Source organism: Urocitellus parryii, chromosome 11 (assembly GCF_045843805.1).
Source record: "Urocitellus parryii isolate mUroPar1 chromosome 11, mUroPar1.hap1, whole genome shotgun sequence".
NCBI classification, from domain to species: Eukaryota; Metazoa; Chordata; class Mammalia; order Rodentia; family Sciuridae; genus Urocitellus; species Urocitellus parryii.
Window position 1 is genome coordinate 65,943,320 of NC_135541.1, and position 19,362 is coordinate 65,962,681.

A 19,362-nucleotide genomic window follows, 5' to 3' on the forward strand; every position below is an offset into this window, starting at 1 on the left:
CTTATCAATTTGTAAATGGGGGTAATATCTAATAATGCTGCTGTAAAAATTAAATGACTTCTATAAATTTACTGCAGTATGCATTATACAGTCTAGTACAGTTATATTATCAAACAAAGCTACTAATTTCTTTTCCAGTTTCTCTTATCCTTTCCTCTCCCCCCACTTTCCTCAATTGACACCTTCCACTCCAACTATATTTCATAACTTGCCACTCTTCCAGTATTCATTTTTTCATATCTTTATTTACAATTGTATATTTGCTTATAATGCCCAGATTTTATGGTAGCCTGTGTGCAAAGCTTATATTTAAATTTTCTATGGGTAATTCCTAGTATATGTACACAATAACAGCAAAGGATATTTGATATTTGTTTAATTGTGAGTGAATAACATATCAATTTGTAAATACGGGTAATATCTAATAATGCTGCTGGAATATTAATGTTTCATTAGCTATTTTGTGATATGTAAAGGTTCCAGGACACCATAGGTTTTCTTTTAGTTTTCTTTTATTTTAGTCAGTTATATGTTATTGGCCCTAAAGACTTTTAATGGTCAGAAAATTCTCATTCATTATTTGTATGCTATGGCTTTCAGAATTTTTATGTGCTTTTCCATATCTTCAACAAAATCTTTTTTGAGTGAGTTATATGATTCAAAACATTATCCTAATAATAACTGATTCTATATCAAATCAGGAAAACCATTTTCAGTTACCTGAATCCTGACATCAAAAAGTGTCTTAAGTGTTCTGATATTCGTAAGTTCCTTTTTCATTTTCCCATTCATTGAGAATTGAGATTAGATATCCATATTATACTTTTTTTTTTTTACCTTTGGTCCTTCAGGGCCATTTTGTCCAGGAATCCCAATATCTCCTGGAAAACCCTAGGGGATATAAAAATAGAGTTTATTCCATATCAAATTACTTTAAATCTATTAAGAATATAAAAACATCCTTTTCCTTTCATGCCCACTTAAAGCAACTTATACTCTTCAAAAGATCACTATTTTAAAGATCACATTAGATAGTTGTTTAACATTGGAACATAAAACAAAGTATACTAAAACAGAACTTACTTTATAAATTACACAAACAATCCTCAAACCTAAAGAAAATTCTCTGATCCAATGTAAGAGAATAGAAATCTTATTAAAAAAATATTAACAACTTGAATGTGAGGCAAAAAGGAGTGTGTCATATCCTTTCAACATCCCATAGAAAACAGGGCCACTGAGGATTAGATGAATTTATTATGTTAGATTTACTGTATAATAACTATATGTGAACATGTAGAGTTTTTGATAGTTTGGTTCGACAAAACAACACTCAAAACAAACAATATGGCTTAATATACAGGGTATTAGTAAATTATGTATCTAACTATCTTATTGTAACATCCCATATTTAATTGTCTGTAAATACTCAGCTCCCAAAATGCAATTTGAACTCAGTGTCTTACTGGTTACATCATCAATTGATAATAAAATCTTTGACTTATGCTCATATTGCACAAGAATAACATTTTTACTTTTTTGGAAATAACACTAGCAATCTAAAATTATTTCCAGAAACAGAAGCAAATCATAATGCTAATAAAATCTAAGCAAAGTCCTAAGATGTTACTCTGAAATGGATAGATTAAAATTCATACTGAAGTAATAAATCAAAATTTGATACACTATGATTAATTTCAATAATGATAAGCTAATAATTATGGTTTCATTTGTATTGATTTTATCACACAGTTGATTCAGTGTTTCTCATTGACATGAACAAAAGGGGAAAAAGTAAGGAAAATGCAACAGTCAAATACAACTCTTTTTTCTTTAGTTGTAGATGGAGATAGTACACGTACTTTATTTATTTTTATGTGTTGCTGAGGATGGAACCCAGTGCCTTACGGATGCCAGCAACTTTAAAAGCAAAGAAGGCTGAAGATAAAATATTAATGTCAGCCAGAATAGGTAGCTTAGTTAAGGGATAAATGTGATGGGGGTAAAAAACCAACAAGTAAGATGGGACAGCAAAACTAGTTCTAAAAAGAAAAACAAATTTAAAAAGTGATGCTTATTCCTTAAGACTGGATTAAAACAGATATGCTTTGACAGATTAAAAGCCTGATTTATTTTTTTTTATTTTATTTTTTTTCTTGTTGGTTGTTCAAAAAATTACATAGTTCTTGATATATCATATTTCACATTTTGATTCAAGCGGGTTATGAACTCCCATTTTACCCCGTATACAGCTTGCAGAATCACATCAGTTACACTTCCATTGATTTACATATTGACATACTCATGTCTGTTGTATTCTGCTGCCTTTCCTATCCTCTACTATCCCCCCTCCCCTCCCCTCCCCTCCCCTCTTCTCTCTCTACCCCCACTACTGTAATTCATTCCTCCCCCTTGTATTATTTTTCCCTTTCCCCTCACTTCCTCTTGTATGTAATTTTGTATAACCCTGAGGGTCTCCTTCCATTTCCATGCAATTTCCCTTCTCTCACCCTTTCCCTCCCACTTCTCATCCTAGTTTAATGCTGGTCTTCTTCTCGTGCTCTTCTTCCCTAGTCTGTTCTTAGTTACTCTCCTTATATCAAAGAAGACATTTGGCATTTGTTTTTTAGGGCTTGGCTAGCTTCGCTTAGCATAATCTGCTCTAATGCCATCCATTTCCCACCAAATTCTATGATTTTGTCATTTTTTAATGCAGAGTAATACTCCATTGTGTATAAATGCCACATTTTTTTAATCCATTCGTCTATTGAAGGGCATCTAGGTTGGTTCCACAGTCTTGCTATTGTGAATTGTGCTGCTATGAACATCGATGTAGCAGTGTCCCTGTAGCATGCTCTTTTTAGGTCTTTAGGGAATAGACCGAGAAGGGGAATAGCTGGGTCAAATGGTGGTTCCATTCCCAGCTTTCCAAGAAATCTCCATACTGCTTTCCAAATTGGCTACACCAATTTGCAGTCCCACCAGCAATGTACAAGTGTACCCTTTTCCCCACATCCTCGCCAGCACTTATTGTTGTTTGACTTAATAGTGGCTGCCAATCTTACTGGAGTGAGATGGTATCTTAGGGTGGTTTTGATTTGCATTTCTTTGACAGCTAGAGATGGTGAGCATTTTTTCATGTACTTGTTGATTGATTGTATGTCCTCCTCTGAGAAGTGTCTGTTCAAGTCCTTGGCCCATTTATTGATTGGGTTATTTGTTATCTTATTGTCTAATTTTCTGAGCTCTTTATATACTCTGGATATTAGGGCTCTATCTGAAATGTGAGGAGTAAAGATTTGTTCCCATGATGTAGGCTCCCTATTTACCTCTCTTATTGTTTCTTTTGCTGAGAAAAAACCTTTTTAGTTTGAGTAAGTCCCATTTGTTGATTCTAGATGTTAACTCTTGTGCTATGGGTGTCCTATTGAGGAATTTGGAGCCCGACCCCACAGCATGTAGGTCGTAGCCAATTTTTTCTTCTATCAGATGCCGTGTCTCTGATTTGATATCAAGCTCCTTGATCCATTTTGAGTTAACTTTTGTGCATGGCGAGAGAAAGGGATTCAGTTTCATTTTGTTGCATATGGATTTCCAGTTTTCCCAGCACCATTTGTTGAAGATGCTATCCTTCCTCCATTGCATGCTTTTAGCCCCTTTATCAAATATAAGATAGTTGTAACTTTGTGGATTGGTTACTGTGTCCTCTATTCTGTACCATAGGTCCACCCACCTGTTTTGGTACCAGTACCATGCTGTTTTTGTTACTATTGCTCTGTAGTATAGTTTGACATCTGGAATCGCTATACCACCTGATTCACACTTTCTGCTTAGTATTGTTTTTGCTATTCTGGGTCTTTTATTCTTCCATATGAATTTCATGATTGTAAAAGCCTGATTTAAAACTTGGATTCTGTGGAGAAAAAGTAAAGTCAGGGACACTTCTGACAAAAGAAAAGGCAGTAGTACCTCAAATACTAAGCACCAGATTAGATTTCTAGAAATTTTGGAACAGTTATTATGGATATGCTTAATATAGACTTGTTGATTGCTTCACTAATCAAAGGGAATCAGGTTCAATTATGTTAATAAAAAATTAGATTCTTCTCCTGATAGTTTTGAACCTTTCTCTTGAACACACCCTTCGTTGCTTTATTTAAGGGGGAAAATCACCATGAACTTGTATCAAGACACCTGTGCTCTAGTTTCTATTGTAAGTGAGTTGTCAAATTTGAACAGAGTATCTTCTCCAGTATGTTCCTCTCTCATTCTGCATTTCCTCTTTACCCTTATCCACAAATTTCCAAGCCCAAAAGCTGTACTTCATCTTTAAATACTTCTTTTCCCCCTAAGAACTCACAAACTATTCTCAAGTCCAACATAACTGCTTAACCTGGGGTTTTGACCTATTTTATTTTCCTTATCAGGTTGTAAACTGCTCGAATACAATATACCATTCACAACTCTATTCCCACCAACTAGGACAAAATCTGGCAGAAATTTGCTGCTGTTGACTCACTGACCTCTTTGGAAATAGAAGACAACATGTCTGCTTGCCACTTTTGATCCCTGAGTACTAGTTTACAACCAGTTTTAGACCCTGGTTCACAGCATCACCATGGAAAAATTCATAGCTTGTCCATTTTCCAGATGATCCTAGAACACCTTGTCACATCAGAATACAAGGAAGTAAGGAAGCCTGTTGTCAAAATACGACAACAAAAACTTCCTGTATATAAAGATGAAAGGGAGTCAACTCTAACTGGAAATGTAGTTTAAAAAAAGGTGAACCACCAAGCATTTATTTTTCCTTTCCTATATGTACTTTACCTTTATTATCCAAATAATAGATAAGAAAATATATTCCAGCCAATAAATAAAAAATAATAGAGTTTTAAAAAACCATTCATTTTGCAATCCTGCAAATGATGTAATGGATTTGGCACTGATTTTAAACTGTTACTAACATCACACACACAGAAAAGAGAGATACTAGACATTATGTGCTACTTGATGAAAGAACACACTATCACCCATTTTCTTGCCAAAACAAAGAAACAAACAAACATGAATATGGTCAGGACTCTGTAATATGACAACCAATTTTCAACAAATACACAGAACAAAGAATTATCAGAATTACACCATGAGTCTGTAACAAAATTAGACTAAGCAAAACTTTATAGGCCAAGTGATGGGGGAGCTTCAACAACTAAATTTTAAGGGGAAAATTTGGAATGGGGGAGAATTGGTAGATTGAAAGATGTGATGGTTTGGATGTGTGGTGTCCCCCAAAAACTCACATGTGAGACAACACAAGAAGATTCAGACAAGAAATGATTGGGTTACAAGAGCCTTAACCCAATTAATTAATTAATTACCTGATGGGATTAATTGAGTGGTAACTGAAAGTAGGGTGTGGTTGTAGGAGGTGGGGCACTGGGGGTGTGACTTGGGGGTATATATTTGTATCTGGCAAGTGGAGTCTCTCTCTCAGCTTTCTGATCATCATGTGAGCCACTTCCCTCTGCCACACTCTTCTGCCATGATGTTCAGCCTCACCTTGAGGCCTGAGGAATGGAGCCTGCAGTCAATGGACTAAGACCTCTGAAACTGTGAGCCCTCAAATAAACTTTTCCTCCTTTACAGTTGTTCTGGTTATGTCTTTTAGTCACAGTTATGAAATAGCTGACTGAAAAAAAAATTTAGCAAATAAAACACACATGCCTAAACAATTATTTTTAAGGATGCATACTTAAATAATAGAATATGAAAGAAAAACAGTGAGGAACTGCTTAATTTGAGCAAGAGAGATGAACTTGTGGTTGGCTGGGGTAACTGGCAGTTCTACCTTTGTGGTACTTACCAGGGTATTTGTCTTATAATTATATGTGAAATACTTGTTTCATATAGTTCTCTGTGGGCTTTTTAAAATTTTATTTATATATTTTGGTACCAGGGATTGAATCCAGTGGTGCTTAACCACTGAGCAACATTCTCAGGCCTTTTTATTTTTATTTTAAGACAAGGTCTCACTAAGTTGCTTAGGGCCTCACTAAGTTGCTGAATCCTTTGAACTTGCCATCTTCTTGCCTCAGCTTTGCAATTTTCTGGGATTATAGGCATGTGTCACCACATCCAGCTCAATAAAACAGTAAGAAAAATTACTAAGGTGATTTAATAGATTTCATATATGTGTGAATCTTTCCTCCTTATTTTGATTTGCCACGTTGGAGATTGAACCAATGGCTTTGTGCACGATAGGCAAACACTTTACCACTGAGTCACATCCCCACCCCTTTTGTCCCTACTTTAGAGAGTTAAAATATTAGTAAAGGAATATTAAAAACAAATAAAATTCCAAAGAAAAAGAGAACAAGATAAAAGATGTCAATAAATCTGATCTCATATTATAGTCAAGTAAGTTAAATATTTTAAAATTAAAACTACATTGAAATGCTCAGAAACACATTACCTTTGTACACAGGATAGCTTAGAAACTTAGCCAAAGAACTTTTTCATTATTGTAAAAATTCATATCTGAGTTACTTCTGAGTAGAGAGCTTGACTTTTAAGTAAGACATTTTAAAGTATAAAAACTAGAGTTAACTTGATCAACTTTAATGATAACATATCTACTAAGGAAACTTTTTTAATGCTTAAATTTAGTTCTCAAACTGTAAATCAAACTACAGGACATGGGCATCTTTGCAAATCAACAAAATTTCAGAGAGTTTACAGATTAAAAGGTAAAAAGTATAATATTAGAATCTATACTTTCCACTTTAAAAATTATGTTGGCATAAAATATATAAGAAAAATAAAAATCAAAATCAAAACAAAAATCTAATAAAGATGATTTAATTCATTTTTGTAATTCAAAATAACATTGATGTTGACAAGTCAAAACATTTTCGCCCACACTATGCTTCAGTATCTTACTAAGTCATCATATCACAATTGAAAATATAATGACTTAGTGAGAAAAAGGGAGAACAGCCTGACTTTTGGTGTCTTCTTAGTAGAAATAGTGTGACCACCAATTTTTACCAAGAAGCAGAAAAATGAAGTAGCTTTAAAAATAATAAGTACAAATGTGTCTTCTATTTTCAGGCCTTTCACATCTGTTTGTAGCACTAAGAGTGATTCAGCATTCTCTCCAGTAAAAACAAAGTTTTATTATTTTTTAATCACTAAAGGCTGGAGACTAATTCACATGCATTTTTTATAGCAAAACCTGGGAACCAAAGCACTAGCAAAGTTCATTAGTTTCCTAGGAAATAATAAAAGTAAAATATTGTCTTTCTTATTTGAAAGTAAATAAGAAAGCTCAAAAGTTAGCATCCTAACAGAATTAATATATGACACTTTATTGCATACATTGAACACGTTAGTAGTTTTCCTATAGGAGCAATAAGGTTTCTGTTTTCTATTGAAACATATAGTCTTTGTAGTTAAAATAGTAAGTGGATAAACAATCAACAAATAAGTAAATACAATGAGTAAACCAATGAAGGTATATGCATAAAATGAAACAACTTGCATGAATCTAAAAATATTTATGTTAAGTGAAGAAGCCAGAAACCGACTGCCACCCTCAAAGTACATACTATATGAATATGTCTATATAAAGATTTCCTTATAAAAGACAAATTAATCTATAGTGACATAAACATATCAGAGGTAGCCTGGAAAGGAAGGAGCAGGAAGCACAGAAGGAAGGGATTATAAAAGGTGAATAATGAAATTGTTGGGTTTGACAGAAAAGCTCATTATCTTGATTTGATAATGGTTCACAGGTTATACATATGTGAAAAATTATCCAATTATACAATTTAAATACATGCAGCTTATTTTATGTTAATTGTACCTACAAAAAAAACTGTAAAAAACACAAAAGCTAATTGATACTGGTGATCAAGATAACGATTTGCTTGTGGTAGGCAATAGTTTATAATGATATGAAGACTTTTAGAGAGAAAAAAGATTTATTCATTGAACTAGCCCACAGATAAAATTAGTGATGCTCAGATTTTGTATTGTTTTGGAGGAAACAGCATGTTAAATTACAATAACAGTTTAAAAATAAAGTACATATTTTGGATAATTCAAACTTTTCTGATATTTTGTAAGGCAGCTTTAAGATATTCTATTGTTATAGATAACCCTTAGGTCATTTAAAACTTATGGAAATTTCCAATTCTCATTGGCTTTTATGTCTTTTGTACTTGAAATACACAAAACACAGTATGGTTTGGCTTAAACTTGTTTCTTGAGTAGTTTGTAAGTCCGAACAAAGTAAAGATAAATATAGCCGTTAGAAAAAATAGCCATAAAAAGGTAAAGCCAATATGTAAATTATGAATTCCTAAAGGGAAAAGGAAAATAAAGCCTAGTCTGGTATTGAGTATATAGTAAATTAAATAAATATCCAATGACCTGAATTAATGGCCAAATTTATAAATGTATTTTATTTGAGTAATTATATTTTTACTTATGCATTTTCAAAAGTTATCCTTTGTCGGAAAAACCCACACAAAATTATTATAAGTTCTATAGAACTGAAATTTAACATATTCAAACAAGAAAGAATGTATTCAAAGAAAGAGAGGTTCTTTAAGGGGAGAATTTGGATTTGAGATAGGGATCCAGCATACAGTCATAAGATTTTGGTCCCTAGCATTTGTGGAAATACACATCAAATCAGCAATATGGGAATTCCAAGCAGGAATGTAATAAAAAAAGATTAAAATTAACTTTTCTATGTGAGAATAAGCCATCCAAAAATGCTGACAAAAATACTTAAAAGGGCCAAAGTAATAAATTCACTTTCCAAGTTAACTATAGAAACTAAACTTTAGCATAGGAAGCATGCAAATGAAGGAGATGTTTTGTTTATTGGGAAAACCACAGAGAGAAAGTATGAGCTTTTGGAAAAATGAATGCATAAAAAAACAAAAGAATTCATCTAGGTATCTGGCTCTCTTTCATTCTCTTTTGCTGTTTCAGATCTAAAGAGTCATCAAAAACAGATTGTTTTTATTATGATAGTGTTGAAAAACTTTGCAGATATTCCTATTCATATATTTTCCCTTTAGTAATTCCATATACTTGAGCAGAAAATATAGCACAGCTGAATTCCATATGTGTAGCATCCTAAAAACTCATCAGAGAAAATCCTCAGAACAACAAAGACGCTAAAATTCCTATGATAACAACATATATTCTCTGTTCCAAATAAAGACTCTTAAATAGTTTTCACAGTATTTTTTAAATCATTCTTAAAGGAACCCACAAGACAATTGGAAAGTCCACATTAATTCTTCTAAAAGCCACACAAAACTATAATAAGCATTTAATTTTAAAATTAATTTGTATGACAAAAAAAAGCAGACCTCTCATGATAGCCTGGGGAGGAAGTGAGAAGAAAGGATAGAAATGAGGATTATAATTGTGAACAAGGAACTTTGGGGATTTGATGGATGGGTTCACTATCTTGATTCTGGTGATGGTTTCACAATTTATACATGTCAAAAATTATCAAATTATTATTAATTCGAATAATTTAAATATATGCAATTTGTTAGATGTCAATTATAGTTCAATAAAATTTTTAGAAGAGGTAATTGGTATTTAGTATTTTAGACAATCATTCTCTTTTAGAGATAACAGTTTGTAACGATTTGAAGATCTTTAGAGAAAACGTAGAATTTATTCATTGAACTTTTTTTTTAATTTAGAATTGTTTTGGAGGTAACAGGATGGTCATCATCTGATACATGTGTTTGGATAAATATAATTTTAGGTACTCAATATCTATCTATACAACTTATTCAGAATTCTTCTGAATGTCTTAATTAAATAATATCCATCCAGGGAAGTGGAGCATGCCTGTAATCCGAGCAGCTCAGGATGCTGAGCCAGGAAGATCGAGTTCAAAGCTCACTCAGTGTGACCCTGTCTCTAAGTAAAATACAAAACAGGGGTGGGGATGTGGCCTCAGTGGTTGAGTGTCCCTGAGTTCAATCCCCAGTACCAAAAAAAATAAAAAGAATATCCATCGGTTTACTCATTCAACAGAGTTACCTCAGGTACCATTCTTGGTACTGAATATACATTAGGTAACAACAACAAAAACAACAATAAAATTTCTAGCTTCATGGAATGTATATTTTGAAGACTTTATCTCAAAGATTTCATCATTTTCTGTGTATGTTTTGGCACAGAGTGGGAAGTTAGTTGATTAATAAAGCAAAATTTTATTGGTATGAGGAGATGGTATGTAATCACTACCTACCTTTGAAAACAAATGTATAGGTTCTTCTTAGTTAATGACAGTGAATCCATCTTGATAAAAATTATATAAGCATGGGATATATCTTACTCAAATTAGGATCCCATTTTTGTGAGTTGGCACTATGGTGGGATTCACTTAGGTATTTTCATAGTGTACATAGGAAAATTAGGTTAGGTTTATTTTACTGTCTTTCCTATTCCTGTTCCCCCTCCCTTCCTTTCATTCCCCCTTTTCAAATCTACTGAACAACTTCTTACCCACCATCTGCCTTTATTATGGTTTAGTTTCCACATATCAGCAAAAATATATGACCTTTGGCATCTGGGGTTCAGCTTATTTCACGTAGTGTGATATTTTCCAGATTCACCTATTAACTGGCAAAAGATATAAAGTCATTCTTCTTTATGGCTGAGTAATATTCCATTGTGTAAATATATCACAGTTTATTTATCCATTCATCTGTTAGAGGAAAACCGTAGGTTGGTTCCATATTTTGGCTATTGTGAATTGTGCTGCTATAAACATTGATGTGGCTATGTCAGTGTATTAGGCTGATCTTAAATCTGTTGAATATATGCTGAGGAGTGGGATAACTGGGTCAGATGGTGGTTCCATTCCTAGTTTTTTGAAGGGTCTCAATACAGCTTTCCAGAGGGGTTGTACCAATTTGTAGTCCCACCAACAATGTATGAGTTCCTTTTTCCTGACATCCTTGCCAACATTTGTAATTACACACATTCTCAATAATTGCCATTCTGACTGCAGTGAGATGTAATCTTAGTGTAGTTTTAATTTGCATTTCTCTAATTCCTAGAGATGTTGAACACTTTTCTGATATGTTGATTAATTGTATTTCTTCTTTTGAGAAGGGTCTGTTTGGTTCCTTTGCCCATTTATTGAGTGAGTTATTTGTTATTTGTTTTTATTTTTTGGCATTAAGCTTTTTTTCTAATTTTTTCATATATCATAGAAATTAATGCCCTATCTGAGGTGCAGGTGCAAAGATTTTCTTCATTTATGTTGGTTCTCTTCATGATCTTGATTGTTTCTTTTGCTGTGAATAAGCTTTTTAGATCAATGTCATCTCATTTTTTGATTTTTTATTTTATTTCTGTGCTTTAGGAGTCTTGCTCAGGAAGTCAGTTCCTGTTGAAGTGCTGGGTTTATCTTTTCTTCTACTACGGCTTCTGGTCTAATTCCTAGATCTTTGATCCACTTAAGAGTTGATTTTTGTGCACGATGAGAAACAGAGGTTTAATTCCATTTTGCTATATGTGGATTTCCAGTTTCCCTGGCACAATTTGTTGAAGAGGCTACCTTTTCTCCAGAGTGTTTCTGGTGTGTTTGTCTAGTACAAGGTAACTGTATTGTTGTAGATTTGTCTGTCTTTTATTCTGTTACAGTGGTCTTCTTGCTTATTTTAGTGCCACTACCATACTATTTTTGTTACTATGCCTCTGTAGTATAATTTAAGGTCTGGTATTGTGATGCTACCTGCTTTGCTTTTCTCAGTAAAGGATTGCTTTAGCTATTCTGGGCCACTTATTTTCCAGATAAATTTCATGACTGATTTTCCTATTTCTATGAAGAACATCATTGGGATTTTGATAGGAACTGCACTGCATCTGTGTAGCACTTTTGGTAATATGGCCATTTTGACAATATTAATTCTGCCTATCCAAGAACATGGGAGGTTTTTCCATCTTCTAAGGTCTTCTTCAATTTCTTTCTTAATTATTTTGTAGTTTTCATTGTAGAGACCCTTCGCCTCTTATGTTAGACTGATCCCTAAGTATTTTTTTTGAGGCTACTGTGAATGGAATGGTTTGCCTAATTTGTCCTTCAGCTGATTTATCATTGGAGTATAGGAATGCAAGTGACTTAGTGGTATTCATTTTGCTTCCCACTCCTGTTTTAAAAATAATCTTTAAAAAATTTTTTATTTGATATATATGACAGCAGAATGCATTATAATGCATATTACACATATAGAGCACAACTCTTCATATCTCTGGCTGTATACAAAGTAGAGGCACACCATTCATGTCTTCATACATGTACTTAGGGAAATGAAGTCCATCTGATTCCACCATCTTTCCTACCCCCATATCACCTCTCTTTCCCCTTCCTTCCCTTTGCCCTATCTAGAGTTCATATAATCCTCCCATACCCATCCTCCCAGTCCCATTATGATCAGCCTCCTGAAATCAGAGAAAACATTTGACATTTGGTTTTATGGGATTGGCTAACTTCACTTAGCATTATATTCTCCAACTCCTTCCATTTACCAGAAAATGCCATGGTTTTATTCCCTTTTAATGCTGAATAATATTCCATTGTGTATATATACCACATTTTCTTTATCCATTCATCTACTGAAGGGCATCTAGGTTGGTTCCACAGTTTAGCTATTGTGAATTGTGCTGCTATAAACATTGATGTGACTGTGTCCCTGTAGTATGCTGTTTTATTTTTGTTTTTGTTTTTTAAATTTTCTTTTCTTTTCTTTTTTTATTGGTTGTTCACAACATTACAAAGCTCTTGACATATCATATTTCATACATTAGATTGAAGTGGGTTATGAACTCCCAATTTTTACCCCAAATGCAGATTGCAGAATCACGTTGGTTACACATCCACAATTTTACATAATGCCCTATTAGTAACTGTTGTATTCTGCTACCTTTCCTATCCTCTACTATCCCCCCTCCCCTCCCCTCCCATCTTCTCTCTCTACCCCATCTACTGTAATTCATTTCTCTCCTTGTTTATTTTCCCATTCCCCTCACAACCTCTTATATGTAATTTTGTATAGCAATGAGGGTCTCCCTTCATTTCCATGCAATTTCCCTTTTCTCTCCCTTTCCCTCCCATCTCATGTCTCTGTTATGAAATTCATATGGAAAAATAAAAGACACAGAATAGCAAAAGCAATTCTAAGCAGGAAGTGTGAATCAGGCAGTATAGCGATACCAGATTTCAAACTATATTACAGAGCAATAGTGACAAAAACAGCTTGGTACTGGTATCAAAACAGGCGGGTGGACCAATGGTATAGAATAGAGGACACAGAGACTAATCCACAAAGTTACAACTATCTTATATTTGATAAAGGGGTTAAAAGCATGCAATGGAGGAAGGATAGCATATTCAACAAATGGTGTTGGGAAAACTGGAAATCCATATGCAACAAAATGAAACTGAATCCCCTCCTCTCGCCATGCACAAAAGTTAACTCAAAATGGATCAAGGAGCTTGATATCAAATCAAAGACTCTGGGTCTGATAGAAGAAAAAGTTGGCTCCGATCTACATATTGTGGGGTCGGGCTCCAAATTCCTTAATAGGACACCCATAGCACAAGAGTTAATAACAAGAATCAACAAATGGGACTTACTTAAACTAAAAAGTTTTTTCTCAGCAAAAGAAACAATAAGAGAGGTAAATAGGGAGCCTACATCATGGGAACAAATTTTTACTTCTCACATTTCAGATAGAGCCCTAATTTCCAGAGTATTCAAAGAACTCAAAAAATTAGACAATAAGATAACAAATAACCCAATCAACAAATGGGCCAAGGACCTGAACAGACACTTCTCAGAGGAGGACATACAATCAATCAACAAGTACATGAAAAAATGCTCACCATCTCTAGCAGTCAAAGAAATGCAAATCAGGGGGGAGGGGCAAGCAGAAAGAATCAAAGTGATAGAGTGCCAGGGATCCCAGCAGCCTGCAGCAGGGCCCGGAGAGCCAGGCCAACTGATTCGCGTGGCCTGCCCTGCGGCTACAGAAGGCGTGGCGCCCCAGTGAAGCCATTAATTGGCAAGCAGGGAGGTTAGGGAAGGCCATTAGGTGGAATCCCACCAGCCAAGCCCACACGGACCCTTGGGCCGAGCACGGGTTCTCAGAAGGGGAAGGAAGCGGTACAGTCCCATCCCCCACAGCGGACACTCCGCCGAGCCAGTCAGCGGCCACCATCCGGGAAAGCTGAAGGATACACCGCCACTCTCCTTCAGAGTGCGACATCAAAACAGGTCGGTGTCATTCAGCTCACCCCCCAGACAGCGGGAATTCGCATAAAATCTCTCCTAGGCTTGCCGGGAGAGGGAGTATCAAGCTGAGCCTCCATACAGGCTAGGGGGAAACCAGAGACACCTGACCTCCAACCCCTCCTCCCAGTAGCAGCCAAAAGGAAACCTGGCTAGCCAGCGCTGGGGGAGGGGCAAGCAGAAAGAATCAAAGTGATAGAGTGCCAGGGATCCCAGCAGCCTGCAGCAGGGCCCGGAGAGCCAGGCCAACTGATTCGCGTGGCCTGCCCTGCGGCTACAGAAGGCGTGGCGCCCCAGTGAAGCCATTAATTGGCAAGCAGGGAGGTTAGGGAAGGCCATTAGGTGGAATCCCACCAGCCAAGCCCACACGGACCCTTGGGCCGAGCACGGGTTCTCAGAAGGGGAAGGAAGCGGTACAGTCCCATCCCCCACAGCGGACACTCCGCCGAGCCAGTCAGCGGCCACCATCCGGGAAAGCTGAAGGATACACCGCCACTCTCCTTCAGAGTGCGACATCAAAACAGGTCGGTGTCATTCAGCTCACCCCCCAGACAGCGGGAATTCGCATAAAATCTCTCCTAGGCTTGCCGGGAGAGGGAGTATCAAGCTGAGCCTCCATACAGGCTAGGGGGAAACCAGAGACACCTGACCTCCAACCCCTCCTCCCAGTAGCAGCCAAAAGGAAACCTGGCTAGCCAGCGCTGGGGGAGGGGCAAGCAGAAAGAATCAAAGTGATAGAGTGCCAGGGATCCCAGCAGCCTGCAGCAGGGCCCGGAGAGCCAGGCCAACTGATTCGCGTGGCCTGCCCTGCGGCTACAGAAGGCGTGGCGCCCCAGTGAAGCCATTAATTGGCAAGCAGGGAGGTTAGGGAAGGCCATTAGGTGGAATCCCACCAGCCAAGCCCACACGGACCCTTGGGCCGAGCACGGGTTCTCAGAAGGGGAAGGAAGCGGTACAGTCCCATCCCCCACAGCGGACACTCCGCCGAGCCAGTCAGCGGCCACCATCCGGGAAAGCTGAAGGATACACCGCCACTCTCCTTCAGAGTGCGACATCAAAACAGGTCGGTGTCATTCAGCTCACCCCCCAGACAGCGGGAATTCGCATAAAATCTCTCCTAGGCTTGCCGGGAGAGGGAGTATCAAGCTGAGCCTCCATACAGGCTAGGGGGAAACCAGAGACACCTGACCTCCAACCCCTCCTCCCAGTAGCAGCCAAAAGGAAACCTGGCTAGCCAGCGCTGGGGGAGGGGCAAGCAGAAAGAATCAAAGTGATAGAGTGCCAGGGATCCCAGCAGCCTGCAGCAGGGCCCGGAGAGCCAGGCCAACTGATTCGCGTGGCCTGCCCTGCGGCTACAGAAGGCGTGGCGCCCCAGTGAAGCCATTAATTGGCAAGCAGGGAGGTTAGGGAAGGCCATTAGGTGGAATCCCACCAGCCAAGCCCACACGGACCCTTGGGCCGAGCACGGGTTCTCAGAAGGGGAAGGAAGCGGTACAGTCCCATCCCCCACAGCGGACACTCCGCCGAGCCAGTCAGCGGCCACCATCCGGGAAAGCTGAAGGATACACCGCCACTCTCCTTCAGAGTGCAACATCAAAACAGCGGACACTCCATCCAGGCAGTCAGTGGCCACCATCCGGGAAAGCTGAAGAATACACCACCACTCTCCAACAGCTTGTAACATCAAAACAGCCAGCAGCAGGACCCCGGAGATCCAGGCCAACTGATTCGCGCGGCCTGCCCCGCAGCTACAGAAGGCGTGGCGCCTCAGAGAAGCCATTAATTAGCAAGCAGGGAGGTTAGGGACTGCCATTAGGTGGAATCCCACCAGCCAAGCCCACCGCCCACGCCCGGAAGAGGCCCAGCGATCTGCCAGCATTGTAGTCACGACACCCCAATTGTAATAGGGACAGAGCAGAGCCGCCTTCCACTCCTGGAACAGGCCCAGAGAGCCGCCAGCGTGATAGACACGTCACCCCAATTGGAGTAGGGGCACAGCCGCCGCCCGCACCTGCAAGGGAGACTTTTCAAGTATACAAGAGCAACATAAATAAATAGGGGGTAAATTTCAAAACACAACAGTTGCACCAAGCAGAAAGAAACGCGGGCAGTATGAAAAGACAAGGAAAGAAAGGACCACAAGCAATGCAGGTCAACTCAACTTTAGAAGAGGTAATAGCTGCAACAGATGGAATATCAGATAAAGAGTTCAGGATATATATGCTTCAGATGATCTGGAGTCTCAAGGAAGACATGAGACAGCAAAATCAGACAATGAAAGATCACATTGACAAACAAATCCAGGAAGTCAAAGATCAATTTCACAGGGAGATAGAGGTAATAAAAAACAAACAAATTGAAATTCTAGAAATGCAGGAAACAATAAACCAACTTAAAAACTCAATTGAGAATACTACCAGCAGAGTAGATCACTTAGAAGAGAGAACATCAGACAATGAAGACAAAGTATTTCAACTGGAAAAGAACATAGACAGCTCAGCAAGTCTGCTAAGAAACCATGAGCAGAACATCCAAGAATTATGGGACAATATCAAAAGACCAAATTTAAGAGTCATTGGGATACAGGAAGGCACAGAGCTCCATTCCAAAGGAATAAACAGTCTATTCAGTGAAATAATACGAGAAAACTTCCCAGAATTGAAGATTGAGACAGAATCCCAAATCCTAGAAGCCTACAGGACGCCGAATGTGCAAAATCATAAGAGATCCACACCTAGACACATTATAATGAAGATGTCCAACATACAGAATAAGGAGAGAATTTTAAAAGCTGCAAGAGAAAGAAAGCAGATTACATTTAGGGGTAAACCAATCAGGATAACAGCTGATCTCTCAACACAGACTCTGAAAGCTAGAAGATCCTGGAATAACATATTTCAAACACTGAAAGACAATGGGCTCCAACCAAGAATCGTGTATCCGGCGAAATTAAGCTTCAGGTTAGAAGATGAAATTAAAACCTTCCACAATAAACAAAAGTTAAAAGAATTCGCAGCTAGAAAACCATCTCTTCAAAAAATCCTTGGCAAAACATTACAGGAAGAGGAAATGGAAAACAACATTGAAAACCAACAATGGGAGGTAGGACAGTAAAGGGGGGAAAGTAGTCATAGAGGATAACAAATCAGGTTTAGTAACATCAATAAACAAATATGGATAGAAGAACAAACCATATCTCAATAATAACCCTAAATGTTAATGGCTTAAACTCACCAATTAAGAGACACAGGCTAGTAGAATGGATCAAAAAACAAGACCCAACAATATGCTGTCTACAGGAGACGCATTTGATAGGAAAAGATATACATAGACTGAAGGTGAAAGGTTGGGAAAAATCATATCACTCATATGGACCGTGGAAACAAGCAGGAGTGTCCATACTCATATCTAATAAAATAGATTTCAAGCCAAAGCTAATCAAAAGGGATATAGAAGGACACTTCATACTGCTCAAGGGAACCATACACCAACAAGACATAACAATCATAAATATATATGCCCCAAATAATGGTGCAGCTGTATTCATCAAGCAAACTCTTCTCAAGTTCAAGAGTCTAATAGACCAACATACAATAATCATGGGAGACTTCAACACACCTCTCTCACCACTGGACAGATCTTCCAAACAAAAGTTAAATAAGGAAACTATAGAACTCAATAACACAATTAACAACCTAGACTTAATTGACATATATAGACTATACCACCCAACATCAAGTAGCTACACTTTTTTCTCAGCAGCACATGGAACCTTCTCAAAAATAGACCATATACTATGTCACAGGGCAACTCTTAGACAATACAAAGGGGTAGAGATAATACCATGCATCTTATCTGATCATAATGGAATGAAACTGAAAATCAATGATAAAAGAAGAAAGGAAAAAGCAAGCATCACCTGGAGAATGAACAATAGGTTGCTGAGTGATCAATGGGTTTTAGAAGACATCAAGGAGGAAATTAAAAAATTCCTAGAGTTAAATGAAAACACAGACACAACATATCGGAATCTATGGGACACATTGAAAGCAGTTCTAAGAGGAAAATTCATTGCTTGGAGTTCATTCCTCAAAAAAAGAAAAAACCAACAAATAAATGATCTCATACTTCATCTCAAAATCCTAGAAAAAGAAGAGCAAAACAACAGCAAAAGAAGTAGAAGGCAAGAAATAATTAAAATCAGAGCTGAAATTAATGAAATTGAAACAAAAGAAACAATTGAAAAAATTGACAAAACTAAAAGCTGGTTCTTTGAAAAAATAAATAAAATTGACAGACCCTTAGCCATGCTAACGAAGAGAAGAAGAGAGAGAACCCAAATTACTAGCATACGGGATGAAAAAGGCAATATCACAACAGACACTTCAGAAATACAGAAGATAATCAGAAATTACTTTGAATCCTTATACTCCAATAAAATAGAAGATAGTGAAGGCATAGATAAATTCCTTGAGTCCTATGATCTGCCAAGATTGAGCCAGGAGGATATAGACAACCTAAACAGACCAATAACAATAGAGGAAATAGAAGAAACCATCAAAAGACTACCAACTAAGAAAAGCCCAGGACCGGATGGGTATACAGCAGAGTTTTACAAAACCTTTAAAGAGGAACTAACACCAATACTTTTCAAGCTATTTCAGGAAATAGAAAAAGAGGGAGAACTTCCAAATTCATTCTACGACGCCAACATCACCCTGATTCCGAAACCAGACAAAGACACATCAAAGAAGGAAAACTACAGACCAATATCTCTAATGAACCTTGATGCAAAAATCCTCAATAAAATTCTGGCGAATCGGATTCAAATACATATCAAAAAAATTATACATCATGATCAAGTAGGATTCATCCCTGGGATGCAAGGCTGGTTTAATATACGGAAATCAATAAATGTTATTCACCACATCAATAGACTTAAAAATAAGAACCATATGATCATCTCAATAGATGCAGAAAAAGCATTCGACAAAGTACAGCATCCCTTTATGTT

The 19,362-nt window shown here is 37.3% G+C and overlaps 1 protein-coding gene across 1 annotated transcript in view; it reads right to left on the reverse strand.

Moving 5' to 3' along the window:
- Positions 1-19,362, reverse strand: part of Col24a1 (collagen type XXIV alpha 1 chain) — a 341,896-nt gene that overhangs the window by 197,087 nt on the left and 125,447 nt on the right. The window contains exon 19 of the mRNA XM_077791553.1: positions 838-891. Within this exon, the coding sequence (XP_077647679.1) occupies positions 838-891 (54 nt within the window). The remainder of the gene's footprint in view (positions 1-837; positions 892-19,362) is intronic.